At 47.1% G+C, this 20,354-nt stretch overlaps 1 protein-coding gene across 3 annotated transcripts in view; it reads left to right on the top strand.

The window, feature by feature from the left end:
• Window positions 1-2,290: 2,290 nt before the first annotated feature.
• LOC132209797 (neuropeptides capa receptor-like) overlaps window positions 2,291-20,354 on the top strand; it is a 44,938-nt gene continuing 26,874 nt past the window's right edge. For 2 of the 3 annotated variants that reach the window (XR_009445880.1, XM_059646976.1), the window contains exons 1-2: window positions 2,291-2,975; window positions 6,725-6,979. Coding sequence is in view for 2 of the 3 variants with exons in the window: in XM_059646976.1 (XP_059502959.1) it covers window positions 6,763-6,979 (217 nt within the window). In the remaining variant the exon portion in view is untranslated. The remainder of the gene's footprint in view (window positions 2,976-6,724; window positions 6,980-20,354) is intronic. The other variant, XM_059646977.1, reaches the window with a different exon arrangement.

Genomic DNA, 20,354 nt, shown 5'->3' with positions numbered 1-20,354 from the left:
ATTTTTTCTGCTTGGTACAGGGACTCCCTACCTAAGTCTGTGACACCACTCACTGTATCCTATGCCTTGAGAACTTCCAATTCCCTGGTCCCCAACACCTCATTTTTACTATGGACGTCCAGTCCCTATACACCTGCATTCCGCATGCAGATGGCCTAAAGGCCCTCCATTTCTTCCTGTCCCGCAGGCCCGACCATCCCTTTCCACTGACACCCTCATCCACTTCGCCAAGCTCGTACTCATTCTCAACAACTTCTCTTTCAATTCCTCCCACTTCCTACATTCAAAGTGGGTTGCCATGGGTACCCGCATGGGCCCAAGCTAGGCCTGCCTCTTTTGATCATACGTGGAACAATCCAAAGCTGCACCAGCCCTATCCTCCACCTCTTCCTCCGTTACATTGATGACTGTATCGGCGCTGCCTCGTGCTCCCACAAGAAGCTTGAACAGTTCATCCACTTCACTAACACATTCCCCCCAAACTGAAAGTTCACCTGGACCATCTCTGCTACCTGTCTCCCCTTTTTGGAACTCTCTGTCTCCACTCTCTGCAATCCACCTGGAAACCCATACCCATTTTCAGCTTACCGACTCCCACAACTACCTAGAATACTCCTCCTCTCACCCACCTTACTGTCAAAAGGTCATCCTCTCTTCCCAGTTCCTTTGCGTCCACCGCATCTGCTTCTGATATGAGGCATTCTACTCCCGAAAATCCCAGGTGTGCTCTTTTTCCTCAAGGACCGCAACTTCCCCTCCAGTGACCAAAAATGCCCTCAACCATGTCTCCCGCATTTTACGCAACTCATCCCTCATACCCTCTACCCCCAAAAACAAAAACATAATCGCCCTTGTCCTCATGTACCACCCCACCAACCTCCAAATCCAACACATCATCCTCCAACATTTCCGCCATCTGATATCTGACCCCACTACCAAAGGCATTTTTCCCTCCCCACCCTTATATGCTTTCCAGGGGGACCACTCTCTGCGTGATTCCCTTGTCCGTTCCACACTCCCCTCCAGCCCAACCACCCGGTACTTTTCCCTACAACTGAAGCAAGTGCTACACCTGCCCCTATACCTCCCCACACACCCCCATCGCAGGCCCTAAGAAGACCTTCCACATCAAACAGATGTTCACCTGCACATCTGCTAAAGTGATATACTGTATCTCTGTTCCCGTTGTGCCCTCCTCTACATCGGGGATACCAAGCGGATGCATGGGGGCCTCTTTGTGGAACACCTCCGTTCAGTTCACATCAAACAACAACACCTTCCAGTCACGAACCATTTCAATACCTAACCCCCAACCACCGACTCCTCGGAAGACATGTCTATTCTGGGCCTCCTGCATTGCCAAAATGATGCCACCCAAAAGATGCAGTAACAGGATCTCATATTTTGCTTGGGAAACCTCCAGCTCAAGCTGATCAATGTGGACTTCACAAACTTCAGAATCACCCCTCCCCCGACCACATCCCAAAACCAGCCCAGCTCGTCGCGCCTCTCTAGTCATTTCTCCCATCTCAAGCCCCACCCCATCCCCTATTCACTAACCTCATCCCGTCTCCTTGACCTATCCATCCTCCCTGGGCTGACCTTTCCCCTCCCTAACTCCACACCTACGTTCACTTTCTCTGGCTCTAACATTGTCCCTTTTGACCTGTCTGTCTCCTCTCACCCTATCTTCTCCTCTATCCATCTTCTACCTGCCTCCCCCTCTGTCCCTATTTATTTCCGAATCCTCTCACCCCTCCCCCATTTCTGAAGAAGGGTCTCGACCCGAAACGTCAAACTTTCCTGCTCCTCTGATGCTGCTTGGCCTGCTGTGTTCATCCAGCTTCACACCATGTTATCCCATGGTACAGAACTTGATGGTCAGAAACGGAAGGGAAATAGACTCTCTTGCTCGTAAAATAATTCCAGACTGTGAAAGATATTGGGGAAAATGAATCTTGGTAATACAGCAGCACAAGATTTGTGAAAGTAACAGTAAAATACGAAACAGAGACAAAAAATACTCATTCTTAGAGAGTGAAGTTAGATATTGACAAAAAGGCGATCAAGGAGCACAGAGGAGAATTACAGCAGTGTTGGCTGTTATGAGCCTACGATTTAGGAAAGAAATCCAGAAGAAACAAACATTTCCCTTGATTTAACTTTACTCTGTTTAAATCCTCCCCTTGCACTCTCCACCAAGGAAGGCTGTGTATATGTCCCACCGCAACTTGCCCTCTACAAAGTCGGTGGCTGCGCATGCGTCTCGCTCATCATTGCCCACCACTAAAATGGCGGCGGTCAGTGGGGTCTGTCACCGTCTGAAGTGTTTATTCGTTTTCTGCAAACAGGCCTAGGGAGTTTCATTTTGTGTTTTTCGACGCATAGCAAGTGTTTGAAAAACTTCCAATCTCATAAGAAGATAATTTTTCTGCCGTTTAACTTTCTGTGCCGTGTCCTACTCTGGCCTCAAATGCGCAAACCTTGGTCTCAGCGAGTGGGCACTGCCCGCGTGGATGATCACGTGGTTTACACTGGTTCTGTCCCTTGTTTACTCCGAGATAACAAACTGTGAGGCTGGATGAACACAGCAGGCCAAGCAGCATCTTCGGAGCACAAGAGCTGACGTTTCGGGCTTAGACCCCTCATAGGAGCAGCTGCCTCCGCCCAGTTCGCTAGCACCGCCCCTGTGCTCCGATTGGTCCAACGCTGATATCAATCACCCAGGTCACCGAACGTCAATTGGAGCATGCGGAGTGCTTCTTGTTGTCATCAGAAGCTTGCGTTTTCAGTCCAGGAGAAACGAAACTTAGAACTACATTGAGAGGATGTACACTAGAGACCCTGGGATTTTAATAAGCTTGAAAGAGCTGCCTGCAGCTAAAAGCTAAAGATAGCTCTTGACGTTGCTCTGTCAGCGAAGAGAGCAATGTTGGTGAAATAAACGGAATCAATATCGACATAGCAGTCCTCAGGTAAGATGTCACAAGGTTGTCATAAAACGATATTTGATACCAGGCACTTTTGGACATATTAGGATAAGTGACCAAAAACTGGCCAAAGAAGTAGGTTTAAAGGAATATCCTGAACAAACAAAGGGACTTTGAAAACCAGGGATGTTCAGGGAGTAAATTCAAGAGCTTATGGCCTTGGAAACTGAAAACATTTAAAAGGTGGGAGAGTTAAAACCAGAAATCCACTGGAGGTTGGAAGTCAGGGAGAACAAATGTCTTGAAGGAAAAACCAAAAGAACTGTCGATGCTTGAAAGTAGTAACACAAACAGAAACTGACGAAAAATTCAGCATGTCTGGCAGTGCCTGTGGAGAGAAAGCAGGATTATCGTTTTGGGTCAGGTGAACTTTCTTCAGCTCTATCTCAATGGGTTTTCAGGCTGGGGAGATTATCAAAAGGAGGTGTGATGGCAAAATTTCAAAATAAGGATATGAAATTCAATATCTTGGTGCTTTGCCTCCCAGAAAATGTGTGTGTGAGTGAGCACAGAATGGAAAAGCACCACGATATTGAAATGTTGAGAGTAAACACATGGGCAGCAGGTTTTTGGATGACCTCAAGATTATAGGGAAGTAGAACAGAGGATGCCAGCTCGGAGTGTGTTTGGGGAGTTTCATCAAGAGATATCAAAGGAATGGATGTGAGCATCAGCAGCAGATGAACTGAGATGGTACTGAGGTTGAAATGTATGTGTTTTTTGTGATGATGGGGTTGGGGGTTGTGTAAGGTGGTTGGAAATTCACACAGGGGTAAAATATTGCACAATATTTGTGAGCAGTGTGGTTCAGCTTCAGCCAGTTACTAGGAAGAGGGATGAAGTCAGTGGTGAGGGAGTGGAGTTTGGCTGCCAGCCTGGGATTGACATGTAGCATTGTCTTTTTAAATGTGATAAACTCCCCTCTCCAAGCAGGGGTGGGCTTGCAGCAGAGTTGAGTTGTAAACCAATGATCAGTTTTCTTGAGACACTGTGGAGATTTTTTTTCTTCTGTTGTGAAGCAAACTGCAGTGACAAACTCAGAAAGCTGTTTTGAGTTGAATGCAGGTTATACTGTACATGCCAATAGCTAGACAGTGGAGCTCTGAAAGGACCCATTGTAGGCTTTGCAGCCATGGCCTTCAAACTTTTCCTCTAACTTTAGTTTTTATCTTCTGATTCTAGATGCCTTCCATTGCACCACCTGTTTCTATCTCCATCCCAAAATCCACAAACCTGACTGTTCTGGTCAATCCATTGTCTCCGTTTGTCCCTGACCCACCGAACTTATCGCCACTTATCTCGACTTTATTTTCTCCCCCTTGATCCAGGAACTTCCCACCTACATCCATGACACCACCCACGCCCTCCACCTCCTCCAAGACTTCTGATTCCCTGGTCCCCAACACCTCCCTATTTCTGAAGAAGGGTCCAGACCCAAAACATCGGCTTTCCTACTCCTCTGATGCTGCTTGGCCTGCTGTGTTTCTCCAGCTCTACACCTTGTTGTCTCAGACTCCAGCAGTGGCAGCTCTCACTGCCTCCATCAGCATTTATGACTGGTTGTAGTAGGATTGTTAGCCTGTTGATCTTTCAATCATTTCGCCCTGACTGCAAAGCATTAGTTTTGTTGTTTGTAACGCAAACAGTTGAATGTTGTATCTACAACAGTAAGTGCAGTGTAATTCAGCTGCCTGTCCCCCAGTTCATACCGAGTCTCCATTGCCCTTGTACGTCATGACCCACTCAGTTTTCTGATGTGGCAACACTTCCATTTTAATATTCTGATTCTTCTGATGGTTTTACCATAGTGCCACGTCTCCAATTTGTCACATTCCTCAAAACCCTTTGACATATTCATCTGAGCCTTTTTCCTTCCAGTAGGGGCATTTTTGGGCAGCATGGTGGCTCAGTGGTTAGCACTGCTGCTTCACGGCACCTGGAATGTAAGTTTGATTCCACCCTTGGGTGACTGTGTCTGTGGAGTTTGTGTATTCTCCCTGTGTCTGCTTGGGTTTCCTCCAGATTTTCTGGGTTTCCTCCCACGGACCAAAGAGGTATAGGCGAGGTGAATTGGCCATGCTAAATTGCCCGTAGTGTTGAGGGATGTGTAGATTATGTGGGTAATAGTGGTATTGGTCTGGATGGGATACTCTGAGGGTCGGTGTGGGATTGTTAGGTTGGAGGACTTGTTTCTGCACTGTAGGAAGGTTTTAAAAGTGAATGTTTTTCTCCCTGACCTATGATTAAGAGCTCTGTAGTGTCAATGACGCCAGTGTTATGTCGTTTGGAACCAATGCATTTGTGAACCTTGCGCTGCCATTCACTTCTCAGTGTTTGGTGCTCCATGTTGGAGGGCGTTTGAGCAACTTCGACACACATTTTTGGAATTTATTCAAAAACACAAATTGCTGAAGAAACTAAGCAGGTCTGGCAGCATCTATAGAGTGAAGGCAATGTTAAGCTGTTGGATCCAGTGACGCCTTTTCAAAGCTCCCAGTTTCTCCAGCAATTTTTCTTCTTGTTTCAGAGTTCCAGCATGCACGGTTCTTTGTTTCATTGAAAATTCAGTTAGTGCTGATTCACTTCTGAAGAAACTCAGCAGGCCGAGAGCATCTGTGGAGACACAAAAACAAAGTTAAGATTTCAAGTCCAGTGAGACCCTTCTTCAGAACTGAAAAGGATTGGAAAATGATCTTTTTAATCCCTTGACAGAGGTGGGGGAGTGGTGACAGAAAACAGAGTGTGGGGATGCAGTGCAAAACACAAATGGGCTTTTAATTGTGGTCAAAGAGAAGCAGATGTACAATGGGAATAAATAAAGGTGTGAACAGGGGAGACTGATTCTCTCTATTGAGTGCAATGTTAACAAGATACAAACAAGACAAGGTCACATCATCTGCATCATTTTGTACCAACTATGTCTCCATTAATAACTCTGAATGTCTTGCGCATACATGACCAATCTTATCTATCTGCACACACACATTGATTAAACAGTATATATAAACTCATTTCTCCTCCATTCCATTTCAATCTATCGTATTTTGTTTACATTGTCACTCGCCATTCCTTCAACCAAATTTATTCTGTTTCTTTCTCTGTGTTTTATTCTGTCATTGAAGAAGGAATTGCCTACTGGACGATATCAGGTTATTTCAGTCCCGTCTGCACAGCCACCGTTCTCCTCTTCCTTACTGTTTCTTATTCAATCGGCAACTTCAGAAGCAAATTATTGAAAATGTTGTGTTAAATATAAAATATTGCCTTATTAGAGCAGTGAGAGAAAAGTTCAGCGACATCCACATTTCTTGTCATTCTTCTGGGCAGTTGTGGCCAGAGACAGTTTTTAGATGGGCAGCTGTTGTGGTGGAGGAGACTTCAGTGAGGTAACAAATTCTTGATTGGCTCTGAGGTGCACGGTTACATATGGCATCGCATGTGGATGACATGGAGGAATCATCGAACCTGTGCAGAGAAAGCACCACCTTTCTCCTCTGTCTCTATCATTGTGAGAGTAATTGGAGATGGGCACTAAGACCAATAGCAAGTGATGTCAGCATCCCACCTAGACCAGGTATTGTTGTTATATTAAAAGTGTCAGAGTGAAAGGGGTTAACTGGAGCTGTTTGTTCCGTGACTCTAATTAATGTCAGTCTCCATGGATACTAACTGTGTCACTGGAGGGTTTCCCTCGTCTATTAATAAGAGGTTTCTTTCAATGCGTTATCCCCCAGTATCAGTGGCTGTGCAACACAATTGGGATGTTCCAATTATGGATCAGAATGTGAGAACAATGGATGGGAATGTTACAAGAACGTACCAGAATCTGAGAGGAATAGATTGGAATGTTCCAACAATGGACAGGAGTTTATCCAATGGCCTTCACTTGTTTTCGATCGATCAGGTACCATTAACATGGCGGATCGAAGCTGTAGTGATGATTATTCAAGCGGGTTACTATCCCATCCTCGCTTTTGTTGGTGTTCCCGGTAAGTCTCTCTAAATCTGTCCATATATTAATTTTGTCAAACTTTGTGAACAACATCTTAATTTCTGTGTTTGTTTGGCAAAGATGGAAACTGTTGTATTCACTTTCAATTACAAACTCAATTCTTATTCAATGACTTTTTTTCACATTCACTTACAAACATCTGAGGATGAATAAAAGTGTTCGGAACCACCATTGGCCCATTTTGCCCTGAGCTGTTTCATATCATACTATTCACTTTATCACCAATAATATTCCCAGTTTTCACTTCTGCCTCAGTGCTCTTTCTGAATACCCCATAATCTTCTTTCCAGTTGTAGCTGTCCTCTGGCCACACTTGAAGTCACTAAAATTTTGATTTATACTTATTCTTATCTCTACCGGGACCTATGCCTGTACCAAACTGTGAAGCTATTTTGATTCCAAAATGAGATGGTCACAGCTTTGTGTCACCAGTTACAGTGTACTCCATCGATGGCCATCAAATGACAGTTTCATTGAAAGCTTTAGATTCTAGAACTCTCCGAGCAGGAGTGAGTGCCTTGTCCATCATCTCCTAAGTCAGTGCTCCGGTATATTCACTTGGTGACAGAGGCCATCTCTCTTCACCTCATCCCCACTGCTGACTGGGATACGTTACTCTGTCTCCATAGAAGAAGATGCAGAAAATCTTCCAGAAATTCTACAGGACAGTGACTGTGAAAATGAGAAACTGTGGGAGATTAAAATTGATAAAGAGGAATTACTCAAAACTAATTGAACTGAAGTTTGGTACGTTGCTCTGGTATGTCCTAGGGAACACATGAAGGTGGTAATAGTGCTCGTGAAAGAGTTACAGGGTCAGACAGCTCTTCAGTCTAATCAGTCCATGTCAAATATAATCCCAAACTATCCTAGTCCCACCCGCCTGGGCTTGGCCCATATCTCTCCACCTATTTCCTGTTCATGTACTTATCCAAATGTCATTTAAAATTTGTTACTACAAGAGAGAATTATTGATTACCATTCAAAATTCTTTAGATTCTGGAATTTCTGGTTCCTACACTGTGGAAGGTAACTGTTATGACCCAAATAAAAACTGGAATGGGAGGGAAAATAAAATTGAATTAAATTTGGACAACCTGATGTCAGTTATGAGGAAAATACTGGAATCTTTTATGAGGACTGTGAAAACTAAACGTTTTGGGAGTCATGATATGATCTGGCAGAGTAAACTTAGATTCAGAAAAGGGAAGTTATCTTTGGTAAACCTGTGGAGTTTGTTTAAGTAAAGCATCCGTAAATTATAGGTGTGTGCCCAAATTATCCCTAGAAATGTTTTCCATTGCTGCTTCACCATCTTCCCCGCTAAGATGCGAGTCCGATTGATTCTGGCCAGCTGCTCCCTCATGATTTTTTTTTAGTTTCATTAATCAATTATAATCATGGCGTATCCAAATGTGAGCAATACATTTAAACTGAAAGAGGTCGGTTTGAGAGACAAGACATTCAGAAATATTGGAGTATTTATTAACTCAGTATATGTAATATATGAATGAGAGCAAGAGAAAGAGAGAGAACTTGATTATCAACAGAAGGAGATGTACTTTCCTGTTTGTTTTGGCAATTCCTGTGTGTTGCAGTCTTCTGCCCAGTGCATGTAAGACTGAGTAATATGCGTATAATGGTTGAAACATCCACAAATGAGAACCAGTGGGAGTGATGTATTTGAATTGACAGAATACTTTTGAATTAGTTGCACACATGTCAGTGAGTAAAGCTGGAGTCCAGAGGAAACGGGAAATATACTACATGGATTGAGAATTGTTTATTTGAGGCAATGCAGAGAGTTGAGCCCTTTTCCAGACTAAATGCTGTTACGTGTGGGGTATCACGTTATCAGCATTTGGACCACAGTAATTTGAAAGGCAAACAAACAATTTGGATGTGGCCAGCAATAGCATACATCTCATTTTGTAATGATTAAATGGCGTGAGGTTGGGAAGTGCTGTTGTCCAAAAGGACCTGCATGTCCATAATCATTGGTCGCCAAAAATAGTACATACACGGGTGTCAGGAATGAGGGAAGTAAATGGTATGTCGTCCTTCATTGTAAGATGATTCCAGTAAATAAATAAAACCATCTTTCTGCACTTGTAGAGCCTAGATGAGAGAGTATTTATGGGCATTGTGTGCAGATTTGATCTCTTTTCGAACGAAAGATCTTGCCACAGACACGGTACAAATGAACATCGCCAGTCTAATCCCTGAGATGATGGTACCATGAGGAGAGAGTGAAGAAACTGTGTATTTACTCTGTAGCGCTGTGTGAGAATAAGAGATAATTGCATTAAAAGTTGAGTGTTGGCAGTAAGCACTTATGTCCAAGGAAGGCATTGATAGTTTGAGAAATCCCATACATTCCCCATGTAAGTACATATGGAATTTACACATAAAATGACATTGAGCTTAGCAGCAATTGAGAGAGGATGGTAGACTCTGAATGAACTCTCCCCACATTAACGTGTGACCCTACACTGGATGTCATATTGTTCACAATGCCAGCATCAGCCGTAATACTCGCCTTCTGAAATGGTGAGACATCCCAACCAGATTCTGATCTTCAGAGAGAACCCAAGTCTGTTTTCTCGGATTATGCCACTTTGAGATTTTTCGCAAAACATTAGGCTTCCCACCTCAAAGCTAGAAAACTGCATTGAAGTCCCACATGTGTACCATGAGCAATGGATGCATGAAGAGTAGTGTGAAGCAGATAATCTGTGCAGCCTCTACCCCATTTGCTTGCCATATTGGAGCATCAGTTACCTCACTCTGTTTCCATGTAAGTGACTGTGTGGGCTGAATTGCCTCCTCCTGTTCATAAGTCAGTGACTCAAGGGGCTGTACAGCAGGGCCAAGTGCCTAATTGGGCTTCCCCAGGTTCCTGTGTAATTGCACAATGTGCGAACTAGTGAAACAATGCTGTAACTGTAAGGCGTTATTTTGTCCTGGTTTCTTTTAAGAGAGGGATTGAACGAGCAGCACAAAGCTGTCTGGTTAAGACTACTTGAGTAAATAGCTTGAGAGGTCTCAGACTTTTTTTAAAGCAGCCTGAATGAGTGCAACCAGCTCTCACAGACTAAAATTTTGCTGTTTCGCTTTTCAGTTGCATCAGTAGCTGTTGGGGTCTCAACAGAGTTGGAAGCTTCAGTGAATGTTTTCTGGCTGCAGAATTTTCTGTGGATGATTTGTTCTCCTACTGGATTGGAGGAGTGCATGTGCAAACCTGTGTCTGAATATCATTTCTTGCCAAAGAGTGTGATTATGGGCTGTGACCATATTGGAACAGTTAACAGTAATACTTGCTGTAACTATTACGTTGTTCGGTGTTCCAGCAGAATTAGGTTATTCTAAATTCCTCTTTCTTTGGTTGTATTTTCACTACAGTGTTTAAATAAATTGTGTTTCGCTTAAGATCTGTCAACTATTTCATTACCTTAGCTCTGAATAAATTTCAACAGAAATGCACCACAGCCTTCTATGGAAGATAATTCCCACTCCAAATTCCCTTTTAGAATTCCTTCCTATCCATTCTGCAGACTCGGAAAGTCACACAGCACAGAAACAGACCAGTAAGTTCATCTAGTCCACGCTGACTCGATATGTAATCTGATCTATTTCCATTTGCCAATATCTGGTCCAAATCCCTCTAAAGCTTCCCTATTCATGTATCAATCAAGATGCTTTTTAGCTGTGTAATTGCACTCACCTTCACCACTTCTGACAGCACATTCTGTTCACACACCACTCTCTGTATGAAAACATTGCCCTAAGTTCCCGTCTCAGTCGTTCCCCTCTCACCTTCAATCTTAGCACTTTACTTTTGCCCTCCCCTGTCCTGAGAAACAGACATTTGTTATTCAGACTAGTCATGCCCCTCATGATTTCATAAACCTCTGTCATGCCACCCCTCAGCCTCTGACACTCCAGGGGAAAACACTTCAAACTGTTCAGCTTCTCCATCCAGTTCAAATCCTCCTGTCCACGAACATCTTTGAAAATCTTTTTTTCTCAAGTTTAACAACTTCCTTCCTTTTAGCAGAACCAAACAAAATGTACACAGTATTCTTAAAGTGGCCTCATCAATGTCCTGTGCAGGATCAACATGCCATCCCAGCCCCTATACCCAATGCTCTGACTGATTAGGGCGCGCATGACAAACATGTCCTTCAGCATCCTGTCTACCTGCTACTCTACTTTCAAGGAACTAAGTGCCTGCACCCAAGGTCTCTTTATCTGGCAACGCTTCCCAGGGCCTGAGCATGAACTGTATATGTTCTGTCCTGCTTCACCGTAACAAATGCTAAAACTCTTATTTATCTTAAGTAATTTCTATCAGCCGCACCTTGACCCATCTGCCCATCTGATCAATGTCCCATTGCACTCTGAGATAATCTTCACCACTGTCCACTGCACCACTTTTTAATGTGATCTGTAAACTTATCAACCATGTCTCTGATATTCACACCCAAATCCTTCATATCAATGATGGAAAGCAGTGAAATCAGCACTGATACTTGTGGCACACCACTGGTCATCGGCCTCCAGTCTGAGAAACAATACTCAGCCTTCAAGTCAATTTTGGAATTCAATTGGCTAGCTCCCTCTGGATCCCATGTGAACTACCATTAATAACCTGTCAACCATTTGGAACATTAGCGAGTTTTGAGAAGATTTGTAGCTCAGGTCGAGGTTCTGGATGTGAGTTTGCTCGCTGAGCTGGAAGGTTCGTTTTCAGACGTTTCGTCACCTTTTTAATTTTTTTTATTTGAAAATATATACTTTATTCATAAAGATGTACAAAAAAACATATTTATACACCTACCCAGTCATGCAAGCCGCTCCGCCTTACCCAGGAGGTACGTACACCAACTAAAGGAAAAAAAAACAAACAAAGAAGAAAAAAAAACAAAGCAAAAAAAATACCCCGGCAGTAGTCACCCGGCACAGTCCCATTTGGCCCCCTGACCAGGTGGGGAAGGCGCCAGCTAGGCCCAGTTTCCAGATCGGGCCCTTTTTTTGATTCTGGATGAGGGGTTTCATACCGTGGTCTTTCCCCACCGCGCCTTGGCGGCAGCTGCTCCAAGCTTTAGCACGTCCCTCAGCATGTAGTCCTGATCCTTGGAGTGCGCCAGTCTGCAACACTCGGTTGGGGTCAGTTCTTTCAGCTGGCAGACCAGCAAGTTGTGGGCAGACCAAAGAGCGTCTTTCACCACATTGATGGTCCTCCAGGCGCAGTTGATGTTGGTCTCGGTGTGTGTCCCGGGAAACAGCCCGTAGAGCTTGGAGTCCCGTGTCACGGAGCTGCTTGGGACAAACCTCGACAAATACCACTGCACCCCCCTCCAGACCTCCTGCGCATAGGCACACTCCAGAAGGAGGTGATCGACAGTCTCGCCCCTTGCAGCCACCTCGAGGGCAGCGTGCGATGGTGCAGAGATTCCGGGCATGCATAAAGGATCTCACTGGCAGAGCCCCTCTCACCGCCAGCCAAGCAATGTCCTTGTGCTTGTTCGAAAGTTCTGGCGATGAGGCATTCTGCCAAACGACTTTGGCAGTCTGCGTGGGGAACCACACGACTGGATCCACCCTCTCATTTTCCCGAAGGGTCCCGAGGATACTACGTGCTGACCACTGCCTGACGGCCTTGTGGTCAAAGGTGTTTCCCTTCAAAAATTTCTCCATGATGGGCAGGTGGTACGGGACGGTCCAACTACTCGGAGCATTCCGTGGCAACGAGGCCAGGCCCATCCTTCACAACACCGGGGACAGGTAGAACCTCAGTAAGTAGTGACACTTGCTGTTTGCGTACTGAGAATCTACGCACAACTTGATGCAGCCGCGCGCAAAGGTAGCCGTCAGGGTGAGGGTGGCATTCAGTACGCCCTTTCCCCCAATTTCCAGGTCTTTGTACATGGTTTCCCTGCGGACCCGGTCCATCCTTGACCCCCAAATGAAGTGGAAGATGGCCCGGGTGTCTGCAGTTCCGCAGGTCCAGGGAATAGGCCAGCCCTGCGCCACATACAACAGTACCGAAAGCCCCTCTCACCTGACAACCAGGTTCTTACCCGCGATGGAGGGCGACCGGAGCATCCACCTGCCCAGCTTCTGCTTCAGTTTGGCGATATGCTCCTCCCAAGTCTGAGAGCACGCCCCAGCTCCACGGAACCAAATACCCAGCACCTTCAGGTAGTCTGTCCTGATGGTGAAGAGGATGGAGGAGCGGTCGTCCCAGTTCCTGAAGAACATGGCCTCACTCTTACCCCTATTGACTTTGGCACCCGAGGCCAGTTCAAACTGGCCACAGATGTCCAACAGCCTACTCACCAACCGACAATCGGTGCAGAAGATGGCGACATCGTCCATGTACAGGGAGGTCTTGAACTGTAGGCCTCCACTGCCTGGGATAGTCACTCCCTTCAGGCTCGTGTCCGTCCTGATGGATGCGGTGAAGGGCTCCACACAGCACACGAACAAGGCAGTAGAGAGCAGGCAGCCCTGCCTGACTCCAGATCTGACGGGAAAACTGTTCAATTCCCACCTGTTGATCGAGACTGCACTAACGATGCTGGTGTAGAGCAGCCGGATCCAATTGCGGATGCCCTCCCGTAACCCCAATTTGGAGAGGATGTCCCTCATGTAAGCATGAGAGACCCTGTCGAAGGCCTTCTCCTGGTTCAGGCTGACGAGGCAGGTGTGCACCCGCCTGTCTGGCACGTAGGCGATTGTATCTCTGATGAACGCGAGGCTCTCAGCAATCTTCCTGCCCGGCACAGCAGAGGTTGTGTCAGGGTGAATCAGCAACTCCAGGACAGACCTGACCCGGTTGGCTATGACCTTGGCCAGGATTTTGTAGTCCACGTTCAATAGTGAAATGGGACGCCAATTCTTAATTTCTTCCCTCTCCCCCTTCCTCTTGTAAATGAGGGTGATGATGTCCTTCCTCATGGACCTGCACATTTCCCCTGCCTAAAGCGCATATTCGTACACCTCCAGCAGGTCCTGGCCGACCAGGTCCCACAGAGTGGAATCCAGCTCAACCGGTAAGCCGTCACTCCCGGCAGTCCTATTCCTCTCCAAGGACTTGAGGTCTCTGGTCAGCTCGTCCAGGGATATCGGCCGGTCCAGCCACTGTCTCATGCCGTCGTCTAAGACCTCCATGATAGACGACAGGAACGACTTGGAGGCCGTGCTATCCACGGGCTTCATGTCGTACAGTCCGGCATAGAAGGATCTGCTGATCCTCAAAATGTTGGGCCGAGACGACATCACCGAGCTGTCGTCCTCCTTCAGCCGGCTAAGCACAGAGCTCTCTTTGTGCACCTTCTGAAAGAAGAAACGCGAGCATGTCACGTCCTGCTCCACGGAGTGGACCCTGGTCTGGAAGATTATCCTGGAGGCCTCTGCGGCAAAGAGCGAGGCTTGCTGGCCCCTCACCTCGCAGAGGTCCTCCGTGACATTGACTCCCATCAACTGCAGAAGGAGGAGGTTCTGCACCCTTTTCTGGAGTCGCAACAGCTTTCCCTGCCTCTCTTTGGCCTTCCGAACACCCTTGAGGACAAAGAACCTCTTGATGTTCTCCTTCACCGTCTCCTACCAGTCGCCCGGAGACTCAAAGAGGGGTTTCACTGTTATCCAACCAGCGTACTCCCTCTTAAGCTCCTTGACGTTCTCTGGGGTCAACAGAGTCGTGTTGAGCTTCCACGTCCCCTTGCCAGCCGGCTGGTCATCCTGTAAGTGACAGTCGGCCAGCAGGAGGCAGTGGCCAGAGAATAACACCCGCTCGATGCCAGTGGACCTGACTGAGAACGCCCGTGACACAAACAGGCTCCGGTCGCCCAGATCTGGAGTCAGGCAGGGCTGCCTGCTCTCTACTGCACGTTACGTCCAGTTGACTCCCCCCACCCGCTGTCCCCACGCCGGATCTTCCATCTGCATCGATGATGCAGTTGAAGTCTCCGCCTAGGATTACCGGCCTGGACGTAGCCAACAGTGGTGGAAGCCGCTGCAGGACGGCCAACCGCTCACTCCGTACCGCTGGGGTGTACACGTTGATCAGCCTCAGGGAGCGTTCCTGTAGGTGGCATCAGCCACTAGGAGGCGCCACCCCACCAACTCCTGAACTTGAGAGATGGTGAAGTTGCGCCCCCGCAGCAGAATAGCCAGGCCCAAGGAGCGACAGTCATTACCCCCCGACCAGATTGAAGGCCCACAGGTCCATGCGCCGGACCATTTCCCGTACCTGCTGAGGTGTGGTATCCCGCACTCCTGCAGAAACAGGAGGTCTGCCTTGATGGTGGTCAGATAGGCCAACGTGGACACACATTTTGCAGTGGACTTGATACTGCGCACGTTAATGGTCGGAACTCGTACCCCCATTGTGGGCAGTGACCGCAGTACCCTCCCCAAGTCCAAGGTCTAGCCCATCCATCTGTCCCATCATGCCCATTGCCCGGGCTAACTGCTGGACGCTCTCTGGGCTGAAGAAACCGTCTGTGCTGTCTTCCAGGTGGCATCCCCCCGCGTTGGGGGTACTGATGCAGGAGAGTCTGGCTCTGGGTCAGGCTGGGGACGTGCTGTTTCCTCCTTCCCGCCTGGAAGTTCCAGAGTTCCCTCCCGGGCCCCAGCGGCGCGTGGCTGGGTGCCGGAGGGAGACTCAGGATGCCTCCCATCACGTGGAAGCAGGGTGCTGCTTTCCTTCTCCCTTGAGATCTTTAGCTTCTGTTTTGGGCGGGCCCCATCGAAATCTCCCTCATCAGAGGAGCTTTTATAGCCCCCCTGTAGCTGCCTCTTCCCGCCTGATGGTTGCGGTTCCTGGGCTCGCCGACGCACCTTCCTCCTCGCTTTCCGGACCATCGTCCACTCCCCTGGGTCGCCTGTTGCTGCCTCTGTCGACTCCAGGCTGTCGCGGGGGAGCAGAGCCTGGAGGGTCGCTTTGCTGGCCTCGGGCCCATCCTGCGGGGCTGGGCCCTCCTGCATGACCTGGCCCACCTGCACATTAGTGGGGTCACTGCAGGGCCCTGGTGCCTTCCTCTTCTCCGGTGGGGGGCTGGCCCCGCATTTTCCCCTGCCAGCGATCTGGGCGTAGGTGGTCCCCTGCCGTGGGCTTGCCCTATCGATGTGGCCCGCTTCCCCGCAAAGGTTGCAGCTTTTTTCCTTTGGGCATTCCTTTGCAAGGTGTCCCTCGTTCCTGCAGATGGTGGCTTTGCAGTCGGCCGCCACGTTACCTGACCTACCACAGGCATGGCAGACTTTAGGTTGCCCTGCGTACGTCAGGTAGCCCTTGCTCCCGCTGATCGTGAAGCTGGACGGGGGGTGTACAATGTTTCCGTCCGTGCCCATCCTCAGCGTCACCTTGACCTGCCTCTTACTGGTCCAGATGCCAAAGGGGTCCATGATGTCGGTTAGGTCCCCTTCAACCTTCACGTACCTTCCCAGGAAGGTCAGGACATTAACTGCCGGCACATGCGGGTTGTATATGTGTACAGTCACCATACGGCTCGGCTGCGCTGGCATGACAAACTTCGGGACAGCGGTCAATACAGAGAGGGGGCCCTCACCTCCTTTCTCCTGGAAAACCTCCAGGAAGCGTTCACAAAGCTGGGCACTCCTGAAGTTTGCGTCGTGAAAACCTCCTCCGGGGAAATCCTGCAGGCAGTAAATGTCCACAGCAGCGAACCCACAACAGTCCAACAGGACCCTCTTCACCAAGAAGGTGCGGTCCACTGGTGAAAATTCATCCACCTTCTTCACAGAGACACAGACGGTGTTCGGGACCCCCTAACCTGGGGCACGAGCACTTGCTGCAGCCATCGTTGCAGGTTGGCTGCTCCCCTGAACCAGCGTTAGGCCGAAGCCAGCATTAAGATCCACCAGTTGCAAGGGTGCACTGCCAACCCGACGTCTTCCTTCCACCTCCAACACAGCGCTCTCCTCCTCCCGGTCTACAGAAGAGTGGGTCTTTATTTTGTTCCAGATGTAAGCTGGTTCACTGAGCTGGAAAGTTTGTTCCCAGATGTTTCATCACCATTCTAGGTAACATCAACAGTGAGCCTCCAACGAAGCACTGGTGTTATGTCCCTCTCTATTTATCTGGTTAGGTTTCCTTGGGTTGGTAATGTCATTTCCTGCGTTGGTGATGTCATTTCCAGTTCTTTTCTCAGAGGATGGCAGATTGGCTCCAAATCAATGTGTTTGTTGATGGAGTTCCGGTTGGAATGCCATGCTTCTAGGAATTCTCGTGCGGGTCTCTGTTTGGCTTGTCCTAGGATGGATGTGTTGTCCCAATCAAAGTGGTGTCCTTCCTCATCTGTATGTAAGGATACGAGTGACAGTGGGACTTGTCTTTTTGTGGCTAATTGATGTTCATGTATCCTGGTGGCTAGCTTTCTGCTAGTTTGTCCAAAGTAGTGTTTGTCACAGTTCTTGCAAGGTATTTTGTAGATGACGTTCGTTTTATTTGGTGTCTGTATAGGGTCTTTTAAGTTCATTAGCTGCTGTTTTAGTGTGTTGGTGGGTTTGTGGGCTACCGTGATGCCAAGAGGTCTGAGTAGCCTGGCAGTCATTTCAGAAATGTCTTTGATGTAAGGGAGAATGGTTATGGTTTCTGAGCCCGCTTTGTCTGTTTGTTTGGGTTTATTGCTGAGGAGTCGGCGGACTGTGTTCATAGGGTACCCATTCTTTTTAAATACACTGTGTAGGTGATTTTCCTCTGCTCTGCGTAGTTCCTCTGTGCTGCAGTGTGTGGTGGCTCGTTGGAATAATGTTGTAATGCAGCTTCGTTTGTGGGTGTTGGGATGGTTGCTCCTGTAGTTCAGTATTTGGTCCGTATGTGTTGTTTTCCTGTAGACGCTGGTTTGAAGTTCCCCATTGGCTGTTCGCTCTACTGTGACATCTAGGAATGGCAGTTTGGTGTTGTTTTCCTCCTCTTCTGTGAATGCTATGCCAGTAAGGGTATTATTGATGGTCTTGAATGTTTCCTCTAATTTGATTTGTTTAGTGATGACAAAGGTGTCATCAACACAGTGGGCCCAAAGTTTGGGTTGGATGATTGGCAGAGCTGTTTGTCCGAGTCTCTGCACTACTGCCTCTGCTAAGAACCTTCAAGACCATCAGTTATACCCTTACTGGCATAACATTCACAGAAGAGGAGGAAAACAACAACAAACTGCCATTCCTAGATGTCACAGTAGAGCGAACAGCCAATGGGGAACTTCAAACCAGCGTCTACAGGAAAACAACACATACGGACCAAATACTGAACTACAGGAGCAACCATCCCAACACCCACAAACGAAGCTGCATTAGAACATTATTCCAACGAGCCACCACACACTGCAGCACAAAGGAACTACGCAGAGCAGAGGAAAATCACCTATACAGTGTATTCTAAAAAGAATGGGTACCCTATGAACACAGTCCGCCGACTCCTCAGCAATAAACCCAAACAAACAGACAAAATGGTCTCAGAAACCATAACCACGCTCCCCTACATCAAAGACATTTCCGAAATGACTGCCAGACTACTTGGACCTCTTGGCATCAGGGTAGCCCACAAACCCACCAACACACTAAAACAGCAGCTAATGAACTTAAAAGACCCTACACAGACAACAAATAAAATGAACGTCATCTACAAAATACCTTGCAAGAACTGTGACAAACACTACATTGGACAAACTGGCAGAAAGCTAGCCACCAGGATACATGAACATCAACTAGCCACAAAACGACATGACCCACTATCACTCGTATCCTCACACACAGATGAGGAAGGACACCACTTTGATTGGGACAACACATCCATCCTTGGACAAGCCAAACAGAGACACGCACGAGAATTCCTAGAGGCATGGCATTCCAACCGGAACTCCATCAACAAACACATTGATTTGGAGCCAATCTACCATCCCCTGAGGAAAAGAGCAGGAAATGACATCACCAACGCAGGAAATGACATCACCAAGCCAAGGAAACCTAACCAGATAAACAGAAAGCGGGACATAACACCAGCGCTTCGGAGGCTCACTGATGTTACCTTTAGTGGTGACGACACGTCTGAAAACGAACCTTCCAGCTCAGCGAGCAAACTCTCATCCATTTGGAACATTATTGAGAACGTTCCTGAAGCCCATATAGAAGATGTCTGCCACACTGCCTTCAACAATCTTCTTTATCACCTCTTCAAAATAATCAATTTAGTGAGACAAGCCCTTCTTACCATCCCTAATCAATGCTTTCCTTTCCAAGTGCACGTAAGTCCGATCCCTCAGAATCCCCTCCAGCAACTTACCCAGCACTCACTTCAGGCTCACTGGTCTAAGATTCCCTGGCTTGTCGTTCACTGTTTCCTTTTTCAGTCCCACTCCTCCACTGGTCACAAGAAATTTTAAATGTAACCAGATTGGTGATGTGGCCGATTGATGTTGTTCTCAGATTGGATCAGGGTCAGAGTAAGGACCGAATCAGGCAGTTTTTCTTAATCTGCCAAAACAACATGTTTATGACCAAAACAAATTTACTCAAATGATGATGGACTAAAGAATGAAACACACACACACACACACACACACACACACACACAAGTTCTTGGGAATGGGGTTATTTCCTGGAGCAGTTAGATTTGGCTGAATTCCCTTTGCTTCAGGCAGGTGGAGATTCCAATGAATCCTTGTCATGAATTCTCAGGAGTGGTAAAGATGATTGGTGCGCTTTCAGCTCTCACACGTTGATGTGATGAGGAACAAGGAAATAGAGAGGGACCAACAGGCTGTTGCTTTTGAGGCGGGTTGCATTTTTTTTCCGTCTGAGTTGAATCGCGCAATAATGTTATCCAACCCCCAAACTTGAACATGTGAGGTCTCCTTGAACATTGTCTGAATTATATGCTTCCATCATATTCCCTGCTTCATGTAGGTGTATCGTTGCTCCTGTCATACACAGAGCCATTTCCTTAACAACAAATGGCCCCACTTGTCTTAAAGATATGTTTATATGTGCCTGCATAATTTAAAAAATAACATGTTTAATATCTTCACAATATCTATGTTAAAATGAATCTGTCTTATTCCCAAAGAAATACAGAAATTACTGGAAAAGCTCAGCAGCCTGGCAGCATCTATGAAGAGAAATTAGAATTAATGTTTCAGGCCAAGTGAACCTTCTCTGATGAAGGGTCCAGGCCCGAAACGTCAGCTTTTGTGCTCCTGAGATGCTGCTTGGCCTGCTGTGTTCATCCAGCCTCACATTTTATTATCTTGGAATCTCCAGCATCTGCAGTTCCCATTATCTCTTCCTCAGAAACTGTTTTTTTTTGTTTTTACTTTATTTTCCCAGTT

This window comes from Stegostoma tigrinum, chromosome 7 (genome assembly GCF_030684315.1).
Source record: "Stegostoma tigrinum isolate sSteTig4 chromosome 7, sSteTig4.hap1, whole genome shotgun sequence".
Lineage (NCBI taxonomy): Eukaryota > Metazoa > Chordata > Chondrichthyes > Orectolobiformes > Stegostomatidae > Stegostoma > Stegostoma tigrinum.
The sequence above is the reverse complement of the archived record's forward strand: the minus strand, read 5'-3'. Positions and strand labels throughout refer to the sequence as shown.